This window comes from Schistocerca serialis, chromosome 1 (assembly GCF_023864345.2).
Source record: "Schistocerca serialis cubense isolate TAMUIC-IGC-003099 chromosome 1, iqSchSeri2.2, whole genome shotgun sequence".
Classification (NCBI taxonomy): domain Eukaryota; kingdom Metazoa; phylum Arthropoda; class Insecta; order Orthoptera; family Acrididae; genus Schistocerca; species Schistocerca serialis.
The window spans coordinates 366846762-366872963 of NC_064638.1; the positions used below are offsets into that span (position 1 = coordinate 366846762).

At 39.5% G+C, this 26202-nt stretch overlaps 1 protein-coding gene across 2 annotated transcripts in view; it reads right to left on the reverse strand.

The window, feature by feature from the left end:
- Positions 1-416: 416 nt before the first annotated feature.
- Positions 417-26202, reverse strand: part of LOC126470438 (U2 snRNP-associated SURP motif-containing protein) — a 161165-nt gene continuing 135379 nt past the window's right edge. The window contains exons 21-22 of one of the 2 annotated variants that reach the window (XM_050098281.1): positions 23366-23437; positions 419-1148 (exon numbers count right to left, since the gene is read on the reverse strand). In XM_050098281.1, coding sequence (XP_049954238.1) covers positions 854-1148; positions 23366-23437 — 367 coding nt within the window. In that variant the 3' untranslated portion in view covers positions 419-853. Of the gene's footprint in view, positions 1149-23365; positions 23438-26202 lie in introns of both variants that reach the window. The other variant, XM_050098288.1, reaches the window with a different exon arrangement.

Consider the following 26202-nt stretch of genomic DNA (forward strand, 5'->3'; position numbering starts at 1 on the left):
CAACTTTTTCATCGGGCACAGGTCACGTGGAGGAATAATAATTGTGAAATATTGTAGTTTTATCTAAGGCTACAGGGAACTAGACTGACATTCAAAATCAACTTTGTCGTATACTACTTCACTCTCAGAAGTACGCATCCTGGATGAAGCTGAATGCCTTATATAAGATTAACAAAAATTAATGTAAAATCCTCTTGGAATCTTGTATAAGAGAAACAAGACTGACATCAATAAAACATCCAGAACTGCTTAAATAACTTAAACCTCATTAGAGAGAGAGGGAGGGAGGGAGGGAGAGAGAGAGAGAGAGAGAGAGAGAGACAGAGAGAGAATTGCCACGATGATCTGTAACCCCAAACTATACAGATAAGAAAAATGAAGAGAAAGATTTTTTCAAATCTCCTGTAATATTGTGTAATTACAAAGAAACAATAAAAATCAATTACAACCACAAAATACATAATGTGGCAATGTCTTTTATGTAATTACAGTTCAGATACATGTAATAACTTGCTAATAAATACATCTCATCTCTCATTCATATTTACACTTCCATGCAGTCCACAAAAAAAACCTGCAGGATTCTCCTGCAAATATTTTATACAACTTTTTTTCTATTGGCAAAAGACACACACAGTCTTCTGACACTAAAAGTTCATAAATGACAGACTGGGACCATTTCCTCCAATAGTGGAATGCAGCAATAAGTGACCCATATCACAAGCTGCTATTACACAAAATTCATTAGTTGTCAAATATATATATACGGTGTCATTCCTTAGTATTTTCTTACTAAGGAAACTGAGCAATTGCCCAGCAATGACTGATGTCCTTCAAGAAGTGCAATTTAATTTTAATATTTGTGTTTGTGCTTGTGTTTCCGAGGAGGTGAAGAAGGCGATGTGGCACGATGTGAAGAAACTGGTGAACCAGAGCCACGTCGTTTACGAGGTGGCGTTGACGGAGATGAAGCTCTCCGTTTGCTGCTTCGGGGTGGAGAAGGGGGTGATGGTACTCGGTGCTTTGTGCGGCTGCTTGACGGTGAAGGAGGAGACGCAGGACGGCTTTTTTTGCTTGTTCCACTGTGGGGAGATCGTGAACGCCTCGAAGATTTTCGGCTACTGGAGGCAGGACTTCTACTTCGTGATCTGCAGATTTATAATTTTTTTAGCATATGGCGTAGTACAGCACATGAATTAATTACACATAAATAGTATACAAAACAAACATTAACTATGCATATAAAACATAGAGGTAATATGAAAAGAAAAAAAAGAATAGATATAAAAATACATAAAATACCCAGAACTACTGCCAAATCATTTCAGTAGCATGCAAGATTTTGGATTGGTCACCTGTTATGGCTGTCAACAGGCAATTTTCAACAATGTGGTTTACGGTTCGCCTAGCAGCTCCACAATAACAGTGCAACAAGCCATTTTCCCCACCCATTTGGGAAGTCAGCACATCTACCACAATCTGTATTTTATTTAGTGTAGATCAAATAGGTACAAAGATGATGTGTAATAGAAATACTTGGGTAACATAAGAAATACTGAATTAAATTGAGGAAAGGAGACAATATAAAAATGCAGTAAATGAAGCAGGCAAAAGGGAATAAAAATTTTTCAAAAATTGGATCGACAGAAAGTCCAAATGGCTAAGCAGCAATGGCTAGAAGACAAATGTAAGGGTGTAGAAGCATATGTCACTAGGGGTGATATCACTGCGGGTAAGATAGATGCTGCCTACAGGAAAATTAAGAGACCTTTGGAGAAAAGAAAACTACCTGTATGAATGTCAAGAGCTCAGATGGATAACCAGTCCTAAGCAGAGAAAGCAGAAAGGTGGGAGGAGTATATAGAGGGTCTATACAAAGGAGATATACTTGAGGGCAATATTATGGAAATGGAAGAGGATGTAAGAGAAGATGAGATGGGAGATATGGTACTGCATGAAGAATTTAACACAGCACTGAAAGTTCTAAGTCAAAACAAGGCTCACAGAGTAGACAAGTACTGATAGCCTTGGAGAGCCAGCCATGGGCAAACTCTTCCATCTGGTGAGCAAGGTGTATGAGACAGGTGAATACCCTCAGACTTCAAGAATAATATAATAATAACAATTATAAAGAAAGTAGGTGTTGACAGGTTGAAAATTACTGACATGGATTCTTTACAGACAAATGGAGAAACTGGTAGAAACTGACTTTGGGGAAGATCAGTTTGGCTTCTGGGAAAATGAGGGAACACATGAGGCAATACTAAAAATCCTACGACCTGTTATAGAATATAGGTTAAGAAAAGGCAACCCAATGTTTCTAGCATTTGTAGACTTAGAGAAAGCTTTTGACAATGCTGACTGGAATATTCTCTTTCAAATTCTAAAGGTAGCAGGTGTAAAATACAGGGAGCAAAGGGCTATTTACAATTTGTACAGAAACCAGATGGGAGACAGGATTGTAGCCTATCCCTGATGTTATTCAATCTGTATACTGAGCAAGCAGTAAAGCAAACAAAAGAAAAAATTGGAATAGGAATTAAAGTCTACTGACAAGAAATAAAAACTTTGAGGTTTGCCGATGACATTTAAATTCTGTCAGAGACAGCAAAGGACTTGGAAAAGCACTTGAACAGAATGGTCAGTGTCTTGAAAGGAGGATATAAGATGAACATCAACAAAGGCAAAATGAGGATAATGGAATGTGGTTGAATTAAATCAGGTGATGCTGTGGGAATTAGATTCGGAAATGAGACATTTAAAGTAGTAAATGAGTTCTACTATTTGGGTTGGTTCAAATGGCTCTGAGCACTAAGGGACTTAACATCTGAGGTCATCAGTCCCCTAGAACTTAGAACAACTTAAACCTAACTAAGCTAAGGACATCACACACATCCATGCCCGAGGCAGGATTCGAACTTGCGACCGTAGCGGTCGCGCGGTTCCAGACTGTAGCGCCTAGAACCGCTCAGCCACCTCGGCAGCAAAATAGCTGATGATGGCCAAAGTAGAGATAATATAAAATGTAGACTGGCGATGGTAAGAAAAGCATTAGTAAAGAAGAGAAATTTGTTAACACTGAATATAGATTAGACAAGAAGAGAATAGAAGCTTTTGAAATGTGGTGCTACAGAAGAATGCTGAAGATTTGCTGGTTAGATCACATAATTAATGAGGATGTACTGAAAAGAATTAGGGAGAAGAGGAATTTGTGGCACAACTTGACTAGAAGAACGGATCGGTTGGTGGGACACAGTCTGAGGCATCACGGGATCAACAATTTAAAACTGGACAGAAGTGTGGAGGGTAAAAATTGCAGAGGAAGGCCACGAGATGAATACAGTAAGCAGATTCAGAAGGATTTAGGTTGAAGTAATTACTCGGAAATAAAGAGGATAGAGCAGCATGCAGAGCTGCATCAAACCAGTCATTGGACTGAAAACGACGACAACAATAACAACAACAGATCAGATTTTACGAGACTTGTTGAATCTGGGCTATGTGGTGTAGGGATGCGAAATGCCAACCACTTAAAACTGTTACCAATATATTAGTTCTGAGTAACTGGTATTTGGACACTAAGTAAAAAAATGCAATATCAATTAACCACAGCAGTTGTGCTAAAATTTTTGGTTTCTAAATAAATGAGCAACAAACACGTCTCATAAGATTTGGTGCAGCATTTCTGAGACAATACAGTATTGTTACCATGTGGTGTGGCCTATTAGATGGTATGCGTGTGTGTGCAGTGTGCAAGACTTGCCCCCACCTGGTTTACATGGTAGTTTCTTAGTGTTGTCATCCGACATGGATTGTATTACAGAATGGCACCATCCCTAGACTGGTAATATTTTATGCTCCATTTGCTTTAAAAGATTAAAAATGGGAAGAGCCACAATAAACTTGTGGAATGATATAAAGAGAAAAGTTATAACTTACAATTAATTCACAGTTTATGACAAAAATAAGAAAGTAACAGATCTACTGTCTGTGTGTATGTAATACACTTCATCTGCTTGTAGACCTTGAAAATGGACAAATTAATATGAAAACAGAGTTCTTCAATCTCAGTTTTCAGCCTTCAGCAGTGACTATTCATAATGCCCAAACAGTGGTATGATCATCAATTACAACATGATATTTGACCAGATTTTCAAAAAATGAGAATCACCAGGAGATTATTGGTGATTTTTTGCAGTATTAAACTGGTTATTCAAAAATCATCACTTTTTGTGAAAGGCAGCGAATGGTGGACGGAATAAGTTGTAGAATTTTAGAACATGTTTTTTTGCTCGCGTTTCATGTCATTTCTGGAAACCCAGAATCTACTCTTTACGAATCAACATGGATTCCAGAAACAGCGATCGTGTGAGACCCAACTCGCTTTATTTGTTCATGAGACCAGAAAATATTAGATACAGGCTCCCAAGTAGATGCCATTTTCCTTGACTTCTGGAAGGCGTTCGATACAGTTTCGCACTGTCGCCTAATAAACAAAGTAAGAGCCTACGGAATATCAGACCAACTGTGTGGCTGGATTGAAGAGTTTTTAACAAACAGAACACAGCATGTTGTTCTCAATGGAGAGATGCCTACAGATGTTAAAGTAACCTCTGGCGTGCCACAGGGGAGTGTTATGGGACCATTGCTTTTCACAATATATATAAATGACCTAGTAGATAGTGTCTGAAGTTCCATGCGGCTTCTCGCGGATGATGCTGTAGTATACAGAGAAGTTGCAGCATTAGAAAATTGCAGCGAAATGCAGGAAGATCTGCAGCGGATAGGCTCTTGGTGCAGGGAGCAGCAACTAACCCTTAACATAGACAAATGTAAGGTATTGCGAATACATAGACAGAAGGACCCTTTATTGTATGATTATATATCTGGGAGTATGCGTGCAGAACGATTTGAAGTGGAATGATCACATAAAATTAATTGTTGGTAAGGCGGGTGCCAGGTTGAGATTCATTTGGAGAGTCTTTAGAAAATGTAGTCCATCAACAAAGGAGGTGGCTAACAAAACACTCGTTCAACCTATACCCGAGTATTGCTCATCAGTGTGGGATCCATACCACGTCGGGTTGACGGAGGAGTTAGAGAAAATCCAGAGAAGAGCGGCGCGTTTCGTCACAGGGTTGTTTGGTAAGCTTGATAGCATTACGGAGATGTTTAGCAAACTCAAGTGGCAGACTCTGCAAGAGAGGCGCTCTGCATCTCAGTGTAGCTTGCTGTCCAGGTTTCGAGAGGGTACGTTTCTGGATGAGGTATTGAATATATTGCTTCCCCCTACTTATACCTCGGGAGGATATCACGAATGTAAAATTAGAGAGATTTGAGTGCGCACGGAGGCTTTCCGGCAGTCGTTCTTCCCGCGAACCATACGCAACTGCAACAGGAAAGGGAGGTAATGACAGAGGCACGTAAAGTGCCCTCTGCCATACACCATTGGGTGGCTTGCGGAGTATAATGTAGATGTAGGTAAGTTTTCTTTTATATGGCTAAGTTTCCTTTTATTTGCTTACTCTATTTAATATTTTGACTTTTATGCATCTTGAAACTGAGAGTTTCAAAATTTTCAATCTTCGTTCGATTTCTACGTTTACTACAGGAATTAATACAAATAAAACACCAAAAATCGATTATTTCAGAAACTGGTTATTTTAAGTGGTTTTAACGTAAGGTTAAACTGGAATTTAAAAAGCTGATATAACCAAAAACTGGTTGTTTCAGTGATAGCCTGCATCCCCAGAGTGGTGGTGAGGCCAAGGCTGTGGGCAAGGGTGAGGCGAGGAATACTATGAAAGGCAGGGGAGGGTCAAGGGGAGGGTCTGCCTGGTCAAGTCCTCTTTCCAGTGGCCAACTAGGCTGAATCCATTTTCATCCAAAACTGTTTCACTCTTGAAGGGTTTATGTCTGCAGTCTGATTCTGTCACTCAGGGAGGCCTTGATGGATTCGTACAGGATGGTTATTCTTGAGCTTTTTGAGCCCTCTAATGAGTGATTTATCTCATCACCAATGAGGAACACCTATATTGCTTACTAAGACGTTGCCTTTATTGTGCCTGTAATAGGGCACACAGTCTGATTTAGGTGGACATTGGTACGACTAGTGCGAGTACTATTGACCCCAACTGGAGCACAACAGGCCACTACTGCATAGATTACAGCTGCAGCTTAAGTCTGTAACATGGCACCTGAAGATTTCCATCAAATGGCACGAAGTTTCTGCAAGGTGTTGTTGTGAGTTCTAAGTTTGGGACTTCACTCTTTGTGGCACTGCGTTGCAATCTTCAACAGCAAAACCACACTCCACTAACTTTCAGGTCCTTCGTCAAAATGTCCTCAGTAGTCTCTATATCTTTAGAACTTTCTCCCAGGACCCAATTTTCAGCATATTCAAACTTCTGAGAGATGGTTTTGGGTGTATCAGCTATGTATAGGCTGGATAACAGGGGGGCCAAAACAGATCCCTATAGGACATCGTTGTTCAACTTCATTTTATGGCTCAATCTACTACCCATAATCACTTGGACACATCTATTAGAAAGCATGGCACTGGTCAAGTTGATGGTAGTTTTGCAGGGGATATCTTTCATGAACCTGAGGAGGAGGAGATAACTGTTTAACATCCCATCAACAACAAGGCATTAGAGACGACGCACAGCTCGGATTAGGGAAAGATGGGGAATGATATCATCTGTGCCCTTTCAAAGAAATCATCCTGGCATTTGCCTGAAGTAATTTAGGGAAATCATGGAAAACCTAAATCAGGATGGCAAGCTGTGGGTTGAACAGCCGTCCTTCCGAACGCGAGTCCAGTGTGTTAACCACAGCGCCATCTCGCTCGGTTTTCGTAAGCTTTAATATCATGCCATCTCACAACCATATTGTATATTGCTGTAACGTCAATAAATACAGCAGATGTGTTTGCCAGCCTGCTTCTCCGAATGTTGTTAATGAGAGAACTAGATCCAGGCAGCACTGACAAGGTCGAAATCCTGCCCGTTTAGTTGGGATATGTGTAAGTAACTCAGGGCTAATCCTGTTATACAGTAATCATTCCAAATGTTTGTGAATTTTGCTGAGCAGTGCAACTGGTTTATAATTTTGTGGGGAATCATTTGTTTTTCCTTGCTTTTATATGGTGATCATCTCAGCTCTCTTGAATTGATGGGGTAACACTGCCTGTCCACAAGAGATTGGTGAGAAACCTGGAAAGCCACTTTCTTGTATGGTTACAAAATGTATGAGATATTCATGTAATTCAAATTTACTCTTCCACATATAAATACAACCTAATTTGAAAAACTACGTGAAACACAAAATGTGACTTTTGTGTGTTACCTGCAGACTACATAATTTTTTCCTTTAAGGGATGACATCCTGTATTAATCTCACATTAAGTTACAAACACTAAATGGAATGAAATTATTATTAAAAAATGGGGAAAAACTATTAAAACTAACAATGGTGTTATAAACAAGGGATATGTTATCCCTGTAATGAAAGAACAGATTTATGTGCCCATATGTTGAATTTCAAATTCATTCAAATCAGACAGAGAGATATCTTGATGATATATTAATGAACCATGGAACTTCTGATGGGGGGCAGCGGCCTTTTCAGTTGTTGCAGGGCAACAATCTGGATGATTGACTGATCTGGTCTTGTAACATCAACCAAAACAGCCTTGCTGTGCTGGTACTGCAAATGGCTGAAATCAAGGGGAAACTAGGGCTGTAAGTTTTCCCAAGAACATGCGCTCTACTGTATAGCTAAATCATGATGGCCTCCCCTTGGGTAAAATAGTTCCCCATTCGGACCTCTAGGTGGGGACTACTCAGGAGGATGTTGTCATCAGGAGAAACAAAACTGGCATTCTACAGATTGGAGCTTGGAATATTAGATCCCTTACTTGGGTGTGTAGGTAAGAAAATTTTAAACGGGAATTGGACAGGTTGAAGTTACATAAAGTGGGAAATAGTGAAGTTCGGTGGCAGGAGGAAAACAACTTCCTGTCAAGTGAATACAGGGTTATAAATACAAAATCAAATAGGAGTAATGCAGCAGTGGGTTTAATAATGAGTAACAAAATAAGAATGCAGGTAAGCTACTAAAAACAGCACAGTGAACGCATTATCGTAGCCAAGATAAGACACGAAGCCCACACCTACCACAGTAATCAATCGTAACAACTGGTTTAATTATCATAAAAGAAGGTCATACTTGTGGAAGAGAATTGGAGACACTAAAAGGTTTCAGATTGATTATGTACTGTTAGACAGAGATTTAGGAACCAGATTTTAAATCCTAAGAAATTTCCAGGGCAGATGCAGACTCTGACGACAATTTATTGGTTATGAACTGCAGATTAAAACTGAAGAAATAGGAAAAAGGTAGGAAACTAAGGAGATGGGATTGGATGAGTTGAAAGAACCAGAGGTGGTTGAGTTCTTTAAGGGTAGCACTACACGGCAACTGGCTAGAACAGGGGAAAGGAATACAGAAGACAAACGGGTAGCTTTAAGAGAAGAAGTAGTGAAGGCAGCTTAAGATCAAATAGGTAAAAAGACAAGGCATAGTAGAAAGCCTTGGATAACACAAGATATACTGTCTTTAACAGATGAAAGGAGAAAATACAAAAAATTAGACTGACAAGAAGCACAAAACTGCTATGCAGGAATGGCTACAGGACAAATGTAAGGATTTAGAAGCATATATCACTACTAGGGAAAATATAGATACTGCCTAGAGGAAAATTAAAGAGGCCTTTGGGAAAAAGAGAAGCAGCTGTATAAATGTCAAGAGCTCAGATGGTAAATCAGTCCTAAACAAAGACGGGAAAGCTGGAAGGTGGAAGGAGTATATAGAGGGTCTATTCAAGGGAGATGAACTTGAAAGCAATATTATAGAAAGGGAAGTGGACATTGATGAAGGCAAGATGGAAGATATGATACTGTGAGAAGAATCTGACAAAGCTCTGAAAGATCTAAGTTGAAACAAGGCCCCAGGAGTAGATGATATTCTATCAGAACCTGGGAGAGCTAGCCATGACAAAACTCTTCCATCTGGTGTGTGAGATATACAAGACAGTTGAAATACCCTCAGCCTTGAAGAAGAATGTAGTAATTTTAAATTCAAAGAAAGCATTTGCTGACAGGTATGAAAAATCACCAACCAATCAGTTTAATAAATCATCAATGCAAACTACTAACATGAATTCTTTACAGAAGAATGGAAAAACTGGTAGAAGCAGACCTCGAAGAAGATCAGTTTGGATACCGGAGAAATGTAGGAACATACAAAACAATACTGACCCTATGACTTATCTTAGAAGATAGGTTAAGGTAAAGCAAATTTACATTTATAGCTTTTGTGGACTTTTTAGAGAAAGCGTTTCACAATGCTGGCTGGAATACTCTCTTTGAAATTCTGAAGGTGGCAGAGGTAAAATATAGGGAGTGAGATGCTATTTACAACTTGTAGAGAAACCACACGACAGTTATAAGGGTCAAGGGGTGTCAAAAGGAGGCAGTGGTTGAAAAGGGAGTAGACAGGGTTGTAGCCTATCACCAATATTATTCAATATATACATTGAACAAGCAGTAAAGGAAACCAAAGAAAAATTTGGATTAGGAATTAAGGAGAAGAAATAAAAACTTTTAATGTTGCTGATGACATTGTAATTCTGTCAGAGACCACAAAGGACTTAGAAGAGCTGTCTAACAGAACGGACAGTGTCTTGAGGAGGATGTAAGATGAATGTCAACAAAAGCAAAACGAGGAGAATAGAACGTAGTCAAATTAAATCAGTTGATGCTAAGGACATTAGATTAAGAAATGAGACACTTAAAGTAGTAGATGAGTTTTACTATTTGGGCAGCAAAATAACTGACGATGGCCAAAGTAGGACATAAAATGCAGACTGGCAATGACAAGAAAAGCATTTCTGAAGAAGAGAAATTTGTTAATACTAAATATAGACATAAGTGTCAGAAAGTCTTTTCTGAAAGTATTTGTCTAGAATGTAGCCATGTTTGGAAGTGAAACATGGATGAAAAACAGTTTAGATAAAAAGAGTAGAAGCTTTCAAAATGTGGTGCTATGGAATAATGCTTAGGATTAGATGGGCCGATAACGTATAACTAATGAGGTGGTACTGAACAGAACTGGGGAGACAAGGAATTTGTGGCACAACAAACGACAAGGGATCGGTTGATGGGGCACTTTCTGAGACATCAAGGGATCACCAACTTGGTATTGGAGGGAAGTGCAGGTGAAAAAATCATAGCTTAAGACCAAGGGATGAATACAGTAAGCAGATTCAGAAAGATGTAGGATGCAGTAGTTATTCAGAGACAAAGAAGCTTGCACAAGATACAGTAGCATGGAGAGCTGCTTCAAACCAGTCTTCAGACTGAAGGCCACAACAACATATTTATTTTAGTCCATACTTAATGAACAGACAGAAATCTATTCATGTGACTATGAGTGCTGTACTCACTCACAAATAGAAATCAGGAAGATAAAGCTAGAGAAATGTCAAAGTGTCACCATTCCATTTCTCTCTCTGTTACTTCATCACCAGTGTTACTTCATCATCAGAAGTCAGCTAACAATATTTTGTTTCACATGAAAAAAATTGGATGTATTACAGGTTTCACATGATGGTCCAATTAACTCTGGCATGGTATAAGGGATCAATATATTTTACTAAGCTAAGGCAGCCAGGAGACAATAAATTGTTTGATTCTGAGACTCATAATATCAGATAAACTATATGAGCACAATGTGCCATATGGTGCTGTCAAAGTAACAGTTATGCGTGATTTAAGTGAAGTGTTTGATAATGGTGAAGTCAGTCTTCACCAGGAAGTGTACATGTAGGTATATTCAATTCGTATCGAAGAACAGAAATTTAAAAGACTGGAAACTTTTTGTAATACATGTTATCAGATGGTGAAACAGATAGTTTGAAGCTGTATCCTATTTGGAAAGTTGCTTGCATGGTTCTTCAAGTAGTCCAGTTTATAGATCTATTTGAGAGCTCAACATACTTAACATTACACATAGTGTATCCTAAACTAGACAATCTGCAAATAAATTTTTTAGTCATATGTGAAGGACAGTATTCAGAATCAAGAGAAAGAAAATTGCATGTTCTAACTACATTATAACTAGACAGATGCAAATGTGTGTTTGGCAAGTCAGCTAATTCTGCAAAAAGCAAACATGCAATGCTTAGAAGCAAGGGTCCAAGCCGTATTGGGGTTTGAGGCTTTCACTCAGATATTTTATCCAAGAAATGTAATTTAAATAATAATCACAAAGAAGCTCCTCAAGTTGTAACACTTCTTATGTTTATCAGATGTAACACGGCGTGCAATGCCTTGTTTCCATGCAAATTTTAAGGAACTTGTTAAGATGAAGCTAAAAGAAAATGACAAAAGTTGATACGATAAATGCAGTGCTCTCTCACTTTTATATTCCTGTGTTTTACATTTTCCTGCCATTTACACATTTTTTTCCAGGATCCAGTCAAATTTCATCTGTTCAAAATGCACTGAAAACCTCGATTTTATGTTTCTGAAATTTTTGTATTTCCCACATCATGCCTGGCACCTCAACTTTGAAAAACTGAGTAAAAGGAACCTTTTGATTTTTGTACAGGTTCCGTAAGAGTACTCTCTTTAAAATGCGTCGTTCAAACTGTGTATAATTCACTAAGATTGGGAGACACTAAGCCTCCAAGCTGAAATACTGAACAAATACTTGACAAGTGAATTTAATCAAATGTTATTTTTGTGTATTGTTATCAGCTGAACAAAACACTACTGTAAATCATTGTAAGATAATGAAACACATTTTAGGCCTATTTTACCAAAACACAACTTTCTTCTTAGTGTACAAAATTTGTATACCTATTAAAAACAAAGCTCAACTGCAATATATTTTAATTGAAGCTTGGTTTGTGGGTATCATAAATATGCTGCGTTCTGTGCACTGTTCTTAGATGATGTCATAGTAAAAGCTAATAACTGAGCGAATCTATAGTGTTTTTGCAAATGAAGAGTCTTGTTTTGTGATTACTGTTCTTGCTGTTGAAACATTAAAGTTGCGATCGGTGAGTTATTAGTGCATTTGTGAAGTTTTGTTTTGTTTTTTGTTACTGTTACTGTATCTGAGTTGAGAGGCCAAGTCATTTGCCATGACCTCCTTTGATGAAATCTTCTTGGGCTTCCATCTGGGTAGATGCATCGAAAATCCGTGACGTTTCGATGAGTGCCATTCTCATCATCTTCTTGCGAAGTGTCGATGGACCGCGGCCGTCCCTCCCCACCCCTTCTACCGGTGCTGGGCTGGTGGTGGGGGGGAAAGACGCACGAGGCCAGGTGACGCCGGCCGGCTGCCACGTTAGTCTAGCTTAGAATTGTGGAGCATTAGCAGCTAAGCACGGTCCCAGTGTATAGCCGCTATTGTAGGCTTCCACGGGGAACTTAAATAGTAGCCCTTGTCCCTGTTGACGAGATTGTGATGTAATCTTATTTTGACTGATTCCTTGATGACACTCTCCCAGAAGCCACTGGCTCCGCAAAGCGTTTTCGTTTCTTCAAATTGCAAGGTGTGTCCCTCATCAAGCCTGTCTTCTGCCATGGCCGATTTGTCCTTATGCCCCAGCCATATGCGTCTAATGTGTTCCTGGCAGCATTGCAAGATGCAGCGTTGTGTTTGACCAATAGCCCACACTCGCATGGTATACTATATATACCAGGAACTTGTAGCTGCTATTTGTCCTTAACCGAGCCCAGTAACTCTTTCGTTTTTGGAGGTGGTGGAAAAATTGCTATGATGATGTTTTTCCTCATTATTCTCACAATTTTGGCTGACGAAGGACCACTGTAGGGATAAAGGCAAGTTTCTTTTCCTCTTCCTCTCCTTTGTGGATGGCTGTGTCATTCTTTTTCTTCCTCAAAGCACGTCTAATATGCATTTCGCTGTAACCATTCTGATGAATCACATCCTTAAGGTGAAGCAGATGCGGCTGCAGAAAGATGATCTACTTGTCAGCTTTGCCGTAACATCCCTCTTTACATGTGTACCACTTCAGGACGCCTTGATACTGTTGGCAGATCATTTCAAGCCCAAGATAGTAAAATTATTTGAACATGTGCTCACCACAACGTATTTCAAATATGATGGGGTAGCCATGGGTTCACCACTTGCTCCAGGGATTGCCAACGTCTATATGGGGCACTTTGAGGAGTTGGCGCTAGAAACGGCATGGCTTAAACCTAGACACTTCTTCCATTACGTTGATGACACATTCATTGTGTGGGAACATGGAAGAGAAACGCTGAATGAATTCCATGAAAGCCTGAACAGCATTCACAAAAACATACAGTTCACAATGGAGTTAGAAGAAGATGGATGTTTTCCATTTTTGGTTATCCTTGTAAGGAGAAAAGCAGACGGCACGCTAGGACATGCAGTATACAGAAAGAAGACCCACATGGACCTATATCTCCATGCTTCCAACTCCCATCACCCAGTGCAGCGGCACACCATTCTAACGAAACCGGTTCACAGAGCAAGAGCCATCTGTGATGAAGAGCTGTAGCCCCTTAAGGGTGTGTTTTGTCAGAATGGTTACAGTGAAGCTCACATCAGACATGCATTGAGGAAGAAAAAGAATGACACAGCCATCTAAAAAGAAGAGGAAAAGAAACTCGCCTTTATCCCCTATCCCCAACATTGGTCCCCTGTCAGCCAAAATTGTGTGAATAATGGGGAAAAACAACATCAAAGCAATTTTTCGACCACCTCCAAAAACAAAAGAGTTACTGTGCTCGGTGAAGGACAGATTGCAACTACAAGTTCCAGGTATATATAGTATACAGTGCGAGTGTGGGCTCCAGTACATTAGTCAAACACAACGCTGCATCTCGAAACGCTGCCAGGAACACATTAGATGCATACGGCTGGGGCACAAGGACAAATCGGCATTGGCAGAACACAGCCTCAATGAGGGACACACCTTCCAATTTGAAGAAACGAAAATGCTTTGCCAAGCCAGTGGCTTCTGGGAGAGCATCATCAAGGAATCAGTCGAAATAAGATTACATCACAATCTCGTCAAAAGGGACGAGGGCTACCATTTAAGTTCGGCGTGGGACCCTACACTAGCAGCTATACACCAGGACCGTGCTCAGCTGCTAACACTCCGCGATTATAATTTAGACTAACGCGGCAGGTGGGTGGCGTCGCTCGGCCCTGCGCTCCCCCCCCCCCCCCCCCCCCAACCCCACTCCATCGCTGGTAGGAGGGGAGGGGGATGGCCGCCGCACACCATTGACCAGCTATATATAGAGGATGACTGCGGTCCATCGACACTTCACCAGAAAATGATAAGAATGACACTCATCGAAACGTCGTGGATTTTCGACGCAGCTACCCGGATGGAAGCCCGAGAAGATTCCATCAGCAGTATACACCAGGAAAGCCTACATTCACATAACCTCCTTTGTTTCTTGTATCATTTTCTTGTTAATCTTCATGTGATACAGTATTTTTATCATTCTGTTACCAGATATTTCTGGCCAACAGAGAGAAAAGAAAAAAAATCTTTTACTATGGAGGTGGTCTGGATTTTGGAGAAAGTGGATTCCTTCCATGGAACACGAGTAGAACTTGCATGCGAATTTCAACGTTCAATATCAAGGCTGAATTCTAATACAGAAAACAAAGAAAATATCATATCTAGTGCTACAGAAAGTGGACCAACTACCAAAAAAAAAAAAAACAAAAGTATGTGGGCTACTTGAAATGCAATAATTTGGAGGAAATGAAAAAATAGTGGTTTCAGACATCAAGGGCAGCAGATATTCCAGTTGTTGACATGCTTTTAAGGAAGAAAGCACTTAAAGTGGCCAACATTCTTGACATTGAGAATTTCTTCAACTTCTATGCCTGGATTGACAGGTTTAGAAAAAGGTGTAATGTCTCTTACAGAACTGTCTGTGATGAATCAAATGATGTAGACAGCGATACTGTGCATCAGTAAATAAATGGAAAATTAAAAGCTTTAACTCAAAAATATGAAGCCAAAAAAATATTTAACACTGACAGAAGTTGACTTTTTTTTAATGTGCTGCCAAAGAAAACTTTGTGATTCGAAGTGATAAACGCCATGGTTGCAAACACAGTAACAGTGATGTTTGCAGCTAATGCTGATGTGTCTGGGAAGCTCCAGTCCTGTGTGATAGGGAAAAAAAAAAAAAAAAAAAAAAAAAAAAAAAAAAAAAAAAAAAAAAAAAAAAACCTTGTTGTTTTATGAATATATGTTCACTTCCAACTTTGTACTATGCCAACCAAAAAGCTTGGGTGACCTCAGATCCTTTTAGAAAGCAGTTAACTGCGCTTGATGTGAAAATGGGAGCTCAAAATAGAAAAATACTTCTTTTTGTTGATCACTGACCTCCACAACCTGCTGATATGAACTTATCAAATGTGCAGTTAGAATTTTTCGCAGCTAATAGCACAAGCAAACTGCAACCCATGGATTTGGACTTACACACTCCTTCAAATCATTTTATAGGAAGAACCTTAGTCAAAGAGTTTTGTCCAAGATAGATCTCACATCTAGAAGGATTTCAGTGCTGAAAGCACTTCATTTTATTGCTAAGTCATGGAAGGTTTTGAAGGCTTATACAATGAAGAAAAGCTTTTTAAAAGCAGGATATGAGGTGTTGGCTGTCAAACAAAAAGGAGGAGGAGGAGGAGGAGGAGGAGAAGAAGGCTTGCTTCCTGCTGTACAGGATACATTGCAGCCAAAGTGCGCTTTTAATGAATTTCTGCAGGTAGATGACAATGCTACAACTGCAGACAACAGAACTGTAGAAAAACTTCCAGGTAATTCCAGACTAAGGATAAGAAGGCGGTGTGCTCAGGCAACTGCAGCAGTGGAGGTGCCACAAAGATACAGGGTAACAATTATTGAACTATATGAAATAAAAATTGTCATAACTTCTGAACAGTTTTCGTTAGGATATTAGAACTGCACGGTTGACTGCGGGGCATCATGGGAATTAGTATGCGCAGTATGGTTCAGTTTAGCGATGAAGCCCACTAGGGTGGGTTCATCAATGAGCAAAATTGGTGCATTTGGGGGACTGAGGATCCGCATTTCGCTACCAAGAAGTCTCTTCACTCTCACTCTCAACAGGTGACTGTGTGGTGTGAAATGTACAGTCACCGAATTATCGGTGTGATACCTTGATGACACGGTGACTACCGAACACCATGTGAAGATTTTGGAAGATGATTCCATTCCCATTATCCAGAATGACCCTGATTTTGACAAGATGTGGTGCATGCTAGACAGAACTTGACCTTATCGAAGGAGGAGAGTGTTTGATGTCCTGGAGGAGCACTTTGCAGACCACATTCTAGCTCTGGGGTATCCACAGGCCACTCGTATGGGCCTCTATTGCTCACCATATTCTCCAGATCTGAACAAATTGCAACTCCTTTTTGTGGGGCTATATTAAAGACAAGGTGTAAAGCAGTAACCCCAAACCATTGATGAGCTGAAAACAACCATTCACGAGGTCATCGACAGCATCAATGTGCCGACATGGCCATAGCCTAAATTCGAATATCCGTAATGACATTTACACATTGAATAAATTGTGCACATGCCGTAGTTTGCAACTAATTTCAATTTTTTTTCATACAATTCAATAATTGCACCCTGTATTTTTCTTCTATTGAAGGTGTGAAAATAAGCTCAACACTCTATGAACTGTAGAAACAGATTGACTGCATACCAAATTATTTGAAAATCTATTATTGACTTCTTTGGTTGAGAATAATAACTGTTACAACTGTCTTTTTTTTTTAATTGTAAATACTGCGTTGTTATTAAAATCTGAATAACATTTCTATTATGGAGAGCTCCATTTTCCAAATTATAAAATATAAGCACAACACAAGAATCAGACCAAAGGAAGGCTATCCCACAATGTTGTAATTGCCATTGGATAAGCAGAATCAGAAAGCAGAGCAATAGCAGCAGTTGCTTTTCACTGGAGATTTGAGGTAAGTACTAGAAACAAGACCTTGCACATTATTATAAATCAATAAGCATTGTGAAACCTCTGCTTGGCTTTTCCAGAGCATTTCTACCTCTGAATATGATAACCCCTCCCGTTTCCCTGTTTACGCCACCAACCTTCTGATCCACTGAAAAATGTAAAAGAGAGATAATACTGTGTCTTACTGCCATTTGGACAGGGCATTAGCATGAGATGTTTGCCGAACATCATTTGGATTTATTATGGACACTGACAGCAGATATTGCAGTACAATACTGTTGTTACTGATGGAGGAGGAATAATCTTGCATCGCGCATGAAATGCAAACATATATTTTTAAAAATGAGTTGCAAAACACCAGTTTTCTTTTATTCTTCAAATAGGTTGATGACATAGCAGTAGTTAATGAAGCAGTTGCCAATTGCATGATGTCACCTAACTAGCAACAGGGAGTAATAAGTTCCAAAAAAATAGATGCTACATTTTCAGGTTCCTATGTATCAGTTTTAGCCATTAAGAAGATGCAGTAGGAATAGCCTAGGAAAGAAATCTGAGAAAATCACTGTGCCACTTAGCATTTCAGTCTAGTGAGTCAACAGCTTCTGCTCATGTAACTATCCTATATCCCAACAGAAACCTTAATGACCAATTCAGACACTGTTGCTCGCCATCAGTACTGCGACTGGCTATTGCAGTCAGTGCATAGTGGAGAGGTTGATCCTGAAATGCTCCTTTTTTTATATATAAAACATGGCTGCATTTATCAGGGACATAAACTCAAAGAACAATCAATGGTGAAGGTCTAAAAATCCTCATCAGTTACGTCAAAAGTCTCTGCAATATGTGAAAATAGGAGTTTGGTGTTCCACAATGGCAACACAAATTATTGGACTTGTCTTTCCCCACCAAAAATTGACTTCTGATAGGTATGTGAACAATATCTTCCAACTTCTACTTTTCTTTCTCCAGAAAGCTAATGTGAACAGCTACAATTATTTCACGCAGGACAATGCCACAGGTCACAACAGAAATGCAATGAGGTGTTCTTGGTGATAGGAACCAACCAAATATTAACAACAGTATCTGAATTGGAGAAGGGAGAGAAGGAAACATAGTGGGTGAATATGGATTGGGGGAGAGAAATGAAAGAGGAAGCCGTCTGGTAGAATTTTGCACAGAGCATAACTTAATCATAGCTAACACTTGGTTCAAGAATCATAAAAGAAGGCTGTATACATGGAAGAATCCTGGAGATACTAGAAGGTATCAGATAGATTATATAATGGTAAGACAGAGATTTAGGAACCAGATTTTAAACTGTAAGATTTTTCCAGGGGCAGATGTGGACTCTGACCACAATCTATTGGTTATGAACTGTAGATTAAAACTGAAGAAACTGCAAAAAGGTGGGAATTTAAGGAGATGGGACCTGGATAAACTGACTAAACCAGAGGTTGTACAGAGTTTCAGAGAGAGCATAAGGGAACAATTGACAGGAATGGGGAAAGAAATACAGTAGAAGAAGAATGGGTAGCTCTGAGGGATGAAGTAGTGAAGGCAGCAGAGGATCAAGTAGGTAAAAAGACGAGGGCTAGTAAAAATCCTTGAGTAACATAAGAAATATTGAATTTAATTGATGAAAGGAGAACATATAAAAATGCAGTAAATGAAACAGGCAAAAAGGAATACAAACGTCTCAAAAATGAGATCAACAGGAAGTGTAAAATGGCTAAGCAGGGATGGCTAGAGGACAAATGTAAGGATGTAGAGGCTTATCTCACTAGGGGTAAGATAGATACTGCCTATAGGAAAATTAAAGAGACCTTTGGAGAAAAGAGAGCCACTTGTATTAATATCAAGGGCTCAGAGGGAAACCCAGTTCTAAGCAAAGAAGGGAAAGCAGAAAGGTGGAAGGAGTATATAGAGGGTCTATACAAGGGCGAGGTACTTGAGGACAATATTATGGAAATGGAAGAGGATGTAGATGATGATGAAATGGGAGATACGATACTGCGTGAAGAGTTTGACAGAGCACTGAAATACCTGAGTCGAAACAAAGCCCCGGGAGTAGACAACATTCCATTAGAACTACTCACGGCCTTGGGAGAGCCAGTCCTGACAAAACTCTACCATCTGGTGAGCAAGATGTATGAGACAGGCGAAGTACCCTCAGACTTCAAGAAGAATATAATAATTCCAATCCCAAAGAAAGCAGGTGTTGACAGATGTAAAAATTACCGAACTATCAGTTTAATAAGTCACAGCTGCAAAATACTAACGCGAATTCTTTACAGACGAATGGAAAATCTGGTAGAAGCCGTCCTCGGCGAAGATCAGTTTGGATTCCGCAGAAATGTTGGAACACGTGAGGCAATACTGATCCTACGACTTACCTTAGAAGCTCGATTAAGGAAAGGCAAACCTACATTTCTGGCATTTGTAGACTTAGAAAAAGCTTTTGACAATGTTGAATGGAATACTCTCTTTCAAATTCTGAAGGTGGCGGGGGTAAAATACAGGGAGCGAAAAGCTGTTTACAATTTGTACAGAAACCAGATGGCAGTTATAAGAGTCGAGGGGCATGAAAGGGAAGCAGCAGTTGGGAAGGGAGTGAGACAGGGTTGTAGCCTGTCCCCGATGTTATTCAATCTGTATATTGAGCAAGCAGTAAAGGAAACAAAAGAACAATTCGGAGTAGGTATTAAAGTCCATGGAGAAGAAATAAAAACGTTGAGGTTCACCGATGACATTGTAATTCTGTCAGAGACAGCAAAGGACTTGGAAGAGCTCTTGAATGGAATGGACAGTGTCTTGAAAGGAGGATATACAAGATGAACATCAACAAGCGCAAAATGAGGATAATGGAATGCAGTCGAATTAAGTCAGGTGATGCTGAGGGAATTAGATTAGGAAATGAGACACTTAAAGTAGTAAAGGAGGTTTGCTATTTGGGGAGCAAAAGAACTGATGATGGTCGAAGTAGAGAGAATATAAAATGTAGACTGGCAATGGCAAGGAAAGTGTTTCTGAAGACGAGAAATTTGTTAACATCGGGTATAGATTTAAGTGTGAGGAAGTAGTTTCTGGAAGTATTTGTATGGAGTGTAGCCATGTATGGAAGTGAAACATGGGCGATAAATAGTTTGGACAAGAAGAGAATAGAAGCTTTCGAAATGTGGTGCTACAGAAGAATGCTGAAGATTTGATGGTTAGATCACATAACTAATGAGGAGGTATTGAATAGAATTGGGGAGAAGAGGAGTTTGTGGCACAACTTGACAAGAAGAAGGGACCGGTTGGTAGAACATGTTCTGAGGCATCAAGGGATCACAAATTTACCATTGGAGGGCAGCGTGGAGGGTAAAAATCGTAGAGGAAGACCAAGAGATGAATACACTAAGCAGATTCAGGAGGATGTGGGTTGCAGTAAGTACTGGGAGATGAAGAAGCTTGCACAGGATAGAGTAGCATGGAGAGCTGCATCAAACCAGTCTCAGGACTGAAGACAACAACAACAACATCTGAATTGATAAGCCTATGTACTTTTGTTACTTTATATGTTGTTGTTATTGCTGTTGTTGTGGTCTTCAGATCAAAGACTGGTTTATGCAGCCCTCCATATTGCTCTATCCTGTGCAAGCTACTTCAAACTACATCCTTCCGAACCTGCTCACTGTATTCATCTCTTTGTCTCCCTCTACAATTTTTACCCTCTACACTTCCCTCCAACACTGAATTGGTGATCCCTTGATGCCTCAGAACATGTCCTGCCTACCGATCCCTTCTTCTAGTCAAGTTGTGCCACAAATTCCTCTTCTTCCCAATTCTATTCAGTACTTCCTCATTAGTTACATGATTTACCCATCTAATCTTCAGCATTCTTCTGTAGCACCACATTTCAAAAGCTTCTGTTCTCTTCTTGTCTAAACTGTTTATCATCCTCGATACAAATACTTTCAGAAAAGACTTCCTAACACTTAAATCTATACTCGATGTTAACAAATTTCTGTACTTCAGAAACGCTTTCCTTGCCATTGTCAGTCTACATTTTATATCCTCTCTACTTCGACCACCATCAGTTATTTTGCTCCCCAAATAGTAAAAATGTGACTGATTTCTGAATCTAGTTCCCCCAGCGTCACCCGATTTAATTCGACGACATTCCATTATCCTCATTTTGCTATTGTTGATGTTCATCTTATATCCTCCTTTCAAGACACTTTCCATTCCGTTCAGCTGCTCTTCCTGATCCTTTTTTGTCTCTGACAGAATTAAAATGTCGTTGGCAAACCTCAAAGTTTACATTTCTCCTCCATAGATTTTAATTCCTACTCCTAATTTTTCTTTTGTTTGCTTTACTGATTGCTCAATATACAGATTGAATAACATCGGGGATAGGCTACAACCCTGTCTCACTCCCCTCTCAACCACTGCTTCCCTTTTGTGCCTCTCAACTGTTGTAACTGCCATCTGGTTTCTGTACTAATTGTAAATAGCCTTTTGCTCGCTTTGTTTTACACCTGACGCCTTCAGAATCTGAAAGAGAGTATTCCAGTCAACATTGTCAAACACTTTTTCTAAGTCTACAAAGACTAGAAACGTAGGTTTGCCATTCCTTATCTTTTAAGATAAGTCGTAGGGTCAGTATTGCTTCATGTGTTCCAAAATTTCTACAGAATCCAAACTTATCTTCCCCAAGGTTGGCTTCTACCAGTTTTTCCATTCATTACTAAAGAATTCATGTTAGTATTTTGCAACCATGACTTATTAAACTGATAGTTTGGTAATTTTCACACCTGTCAACACCTGCTTTCTTTGGGATTGGAATTATATTCTTAAAGTCTGAAGGTATTTTGCCTGTCTGTCATGGTTGGCTCTCCCATGACTATCAATAGTTCTAATAAAATGTTGTCTATTCCCGGGGCCTTGTTTCGACTTAGGTCTCTCAGTGCTCTGTCAAATTCTTCATGCAGTATCATACCTCCCAATTCACCGTCATCTATATCCTCTTCCATTTCCATAATATTGCCCTCAAGTTAATTGCCCTTGTATAGATCCTCCATATACTCCTTCCACCTTTCTGCTTTCCCTTCTTTTCTTAGGACTGGTTTTCCATCTGAGGTCCTGATATCCGTACAGATTGTTCTCTTTCCTGCAAAGGTCATTTTCCTGTAGGCGGTATCTGTATTACCCCTAGTGATACATGCTTCTACATCCTTACATTTGTCCTCCCTCTACCATCCCTGCTTAGCCATTTGGACTTCCTGTTTATCTCTATATATCAGATATAATATATAAGTTTATAATACATCAGTTTCAATTTATGCACAGCTCTGTGAGTAAACACAATTCTGAAGTGCTACATGGTGCCACGATTTTCTTTGCCTTCTTTCCAAAGCCATTACTGACTAAAACCAATAATCCACCTGCCACACTGATTGAATCATGGCACACAGCGTGTGATGGTGCAACCTCCCTACAGGAGCATTGCTTCCCATGCAATGACTGACACTCTGCTTGTGTTGTACATGGAACACCCTGTATTTTTTTTCCATGGAGTTGTGTTGATTCAGATTAACTTAAAGGTGGAACACTTTTGTTGGTTGGCTGATTTATTTGGGGGAAGGCACCAAACAATGAGGTCATCGGTCCCATTGGATTAGTAAAGGATGGGGAAGGAAGTCGGTTGTGTCCTTTCAAAGGAACCATCCAGCATTTGCCTGAAGTGATTTAGGGAAATCACGGAAAATCTAAATCAGGGTGGTCAGACATTGGTTTGAACCATTGTCCTCCCCAATGTGAGTACAGTGTGCTAACCACTGCACCACCTCACTTGGTGGAACACTATTTTTTAGAATGTTCGAGTTGTTTATTACAGTGAAGGAAGGGAAATTAAAGGGTAATGAGCAGTAGGCAACAAGTTTACATGAAATAGAGCAGAAATTTGAATTAAGCAAGCAGGAGCCGTCCCAGTGTTTCAGAGAAACTATGGGAAGCCAGATCTGGAATGCTGCAGGAATATCTGAACATCACTTTCCCCATGCACCTGCTCACTTGGTGATGATGTTATTGATGAACAAAATTTCATATGCAGAAGGGAAGTCACATGTTATTAGGATGCTGCTGATACAGCTCAAACAGGTGCAGGGATTTTTTTAATACTAAATATGAACAATACAAGAAAGAAATAAACATGTACCATGTTATGAAGATATTTCAGCTTTCCAGATATTAGTAATTATTGAGATTGTACTTGTAGGAATTCTCACCTGTAGCGTTTTGTAGCAACTGGACTATCAGAAGAACTTCGAGATCTTTTTGATTTGGACCTCGAACTTGAACTGTGAGAGATTGAAAGAAAGCTGTAAGTATATGGAGTGTAAAGCCCAAAATTATTCTTAATTAACACCAGCAAATTCCATATTAAGTCATCTAACAAGCATTCTAATCATAATGTTATGTCAGCTTTTATTATTTTGCAGTTATTATTGTTTCAGAATGGTGAAAAGTATTAATTTCATCATATTATTTATTATTCCTTAATAGCAACATTAGGTATTAGTACCTTCTTAGTGTATAAATTCTTCTCTTTAAGTAAATAAAAAATGCCAGATGTGTTTTGCTTCTTACTATAATCAAACAATGTGGTCAGAAACAGTCTGGAACATTTGTAAGGGTGTTGAGGGATAGGTTGTGTTGTGAAATGATTGTTAAGAAAACAATATGATATGTTGTCATTTTCAAGTTAACCAGCACTGAAGTCAGCCAGCCAATCAGGCCCTTGTGTGCACAAATTCAAGCACCCCGTCAGAAACAGTGTTGGCAGACAAGTCCTTCGTTGGGCATGGGATGGTAGAAATGATCAAACCCGAGCCAAAGGCATAGTAATCTTGTATGCTATTATCTACACTACGTGAACAACTGACACTAACTGTGTCTGGTGGGCTGCTTGAATCTGCAAGCACAATGGCCTGATTGGCTAGCTTCATTGCCAATTACCTGGGCAGCGGCGCAATATATCGGGCTCAGCAGTGCCGCAACATATCCATTTTTTTTTTTTTCTTAGCAATTATTTCTCAGTAGAATCTATCCAGCAACACCTGTCCAAGTTTTTCAGACTGTTTCAGACCACCCTTACATTATGTATGTTCTCAACATGTTCATACATTAGTTTCTTTTGGTTATTTTTAGGTTAAAAACAACTTTCTGGTGCAGAAGCTACTCTAGATTTTTAATAGCTTTTTTCTTCCATTTATAATTTTGCATAGTAAAACATTAACCCTATTCTGAATGTTTTACCAAAGTTCACACGGAAGTAAAATTAAGCTATTACTGCAAATAATGCTACAAAAGCATGAAGGGAGTGTATAAATTAAATGGAGCATAGCACACTTTTATTAAAATGGTATTGGAAAGTCCTGAGTGTAATCTAAACAATGGAAAAGATAAATTAGCTTCTTACTGTGAAGTTGAGGCACTGAGCAGTAGACAGGCACACAAACAAGCCAGAGACGCACACACAATTCAGATTTCAAACTTTTAGTTTAGCTTTCAGACAATACCCTTCTCCAAGGTTAATAAACATGCATACACACAAGCAGCTACAATGTCCTATGACTGTTAGTCGACTGGGATGAGATGTGTTGCATGAAGCATGATTCATCCAAATTAAGTCTTCACAGCATCTTTTCCCCAAACCGCCAGGACACTATGTAACTATGTGTGTCTTTATGTTCATTAGCCCTGGAGGATGACGCTGTCCCAAAGATGAGCTACAAGCTCCAAATCTTGTTTACGTGCCAGTCTACTGCTCAACAAATTAACAATAAAGTGAGTGGTAAACATCAATTATCTTTCCTAAGAATCATCAGGTGGATTTTCTTTGGTGTTTGTCCAAATAAATGCTGTGCACTATGTCTTTCATGCAATGCCCAGCATCAACAGAAAGTCTCACTTTGTTTCTCCTTACAAACAAATTTATTTTTAAAGCAGAATTTTTGGAGCAGTCCCAAATTAGTTTAGTGCAAGATTCATTTTACTGATACATTTTGACAGGAACAGTAAAACATGAAAAATAACCAGTACTCCAGCAGCGACAGCACTACCCTGGTCCGAGCTGACTGAAGCACTGCTCAATTATTGCTGAAGTATGGGTTACTCTTTGTATTTTACTGTTCCTTTTAACACACATGGATAAAATGAACATTGCACTAGACTTATTTGGAACTGTTCTATCCAACGGGCACATGAACCTCACACATTAAAATAAGTTTGTTTGTAACAGGAAACAAACTGGCACTTTCAACCGACACTGAATGTCACATGAAAGATGTGATGAGCGGTGTTTGTTCAGGTTGATTCCAGCTACACACGGCAAGAAAAAAAATTGCAAATATTTTACAAAACACCAGAGGAAACATGTCTGATGACCCTACATATGATAACTAGGTGGAAAAATATGAAAGAGTGTGAAAGATGTACAGGGGGTGAACAAAAATATGGAAACACCAATGACACAAAACATTAGCATGCCTAATATGGCGTAGCAAAACAGTTGGCATTCAAAACAGCTTCCAGTTTTCTCGAAATAGATACATACAGGTCCTACATGGTTTTTAAGGGAATTTTATACTAGTCTCGCAGCAAAATAGTGGCAAGTTCATGGAGGTGGATAGGAATCATACATACTCCTCTCCAAAGTAACCACAAAGCCTCAATAATAATGACATCTTGTAACTGTGGTGGGCTGGGGACATGTGGCAATTCATTCTTGTGCTCACAAAACCGGTGTTGGATGATGTCAGCAGTGTGAACAGGAGCCCTGTCTCCATGGACCACAGCATCTCCATTGGGGAACAAACACTGTACCATGGGCTGGACCAGATCAGCCAAAATGGTCACATAATCTTTGGCAGTAATATGACCCTGCAGAGCAACCACAGGACTCATGGAATACCATGATGTGGTCGTTCAAATCACCATTGAACCCCTGCCAGAACACCATTGTTCTGACCATGGTTGATGCTTGCAAAATACAGAGGATGCTGCACAAGTGCTGATCTTGGTCAAATACAACAGTGCAACCTGCAGATTTGGCTTGCATCTG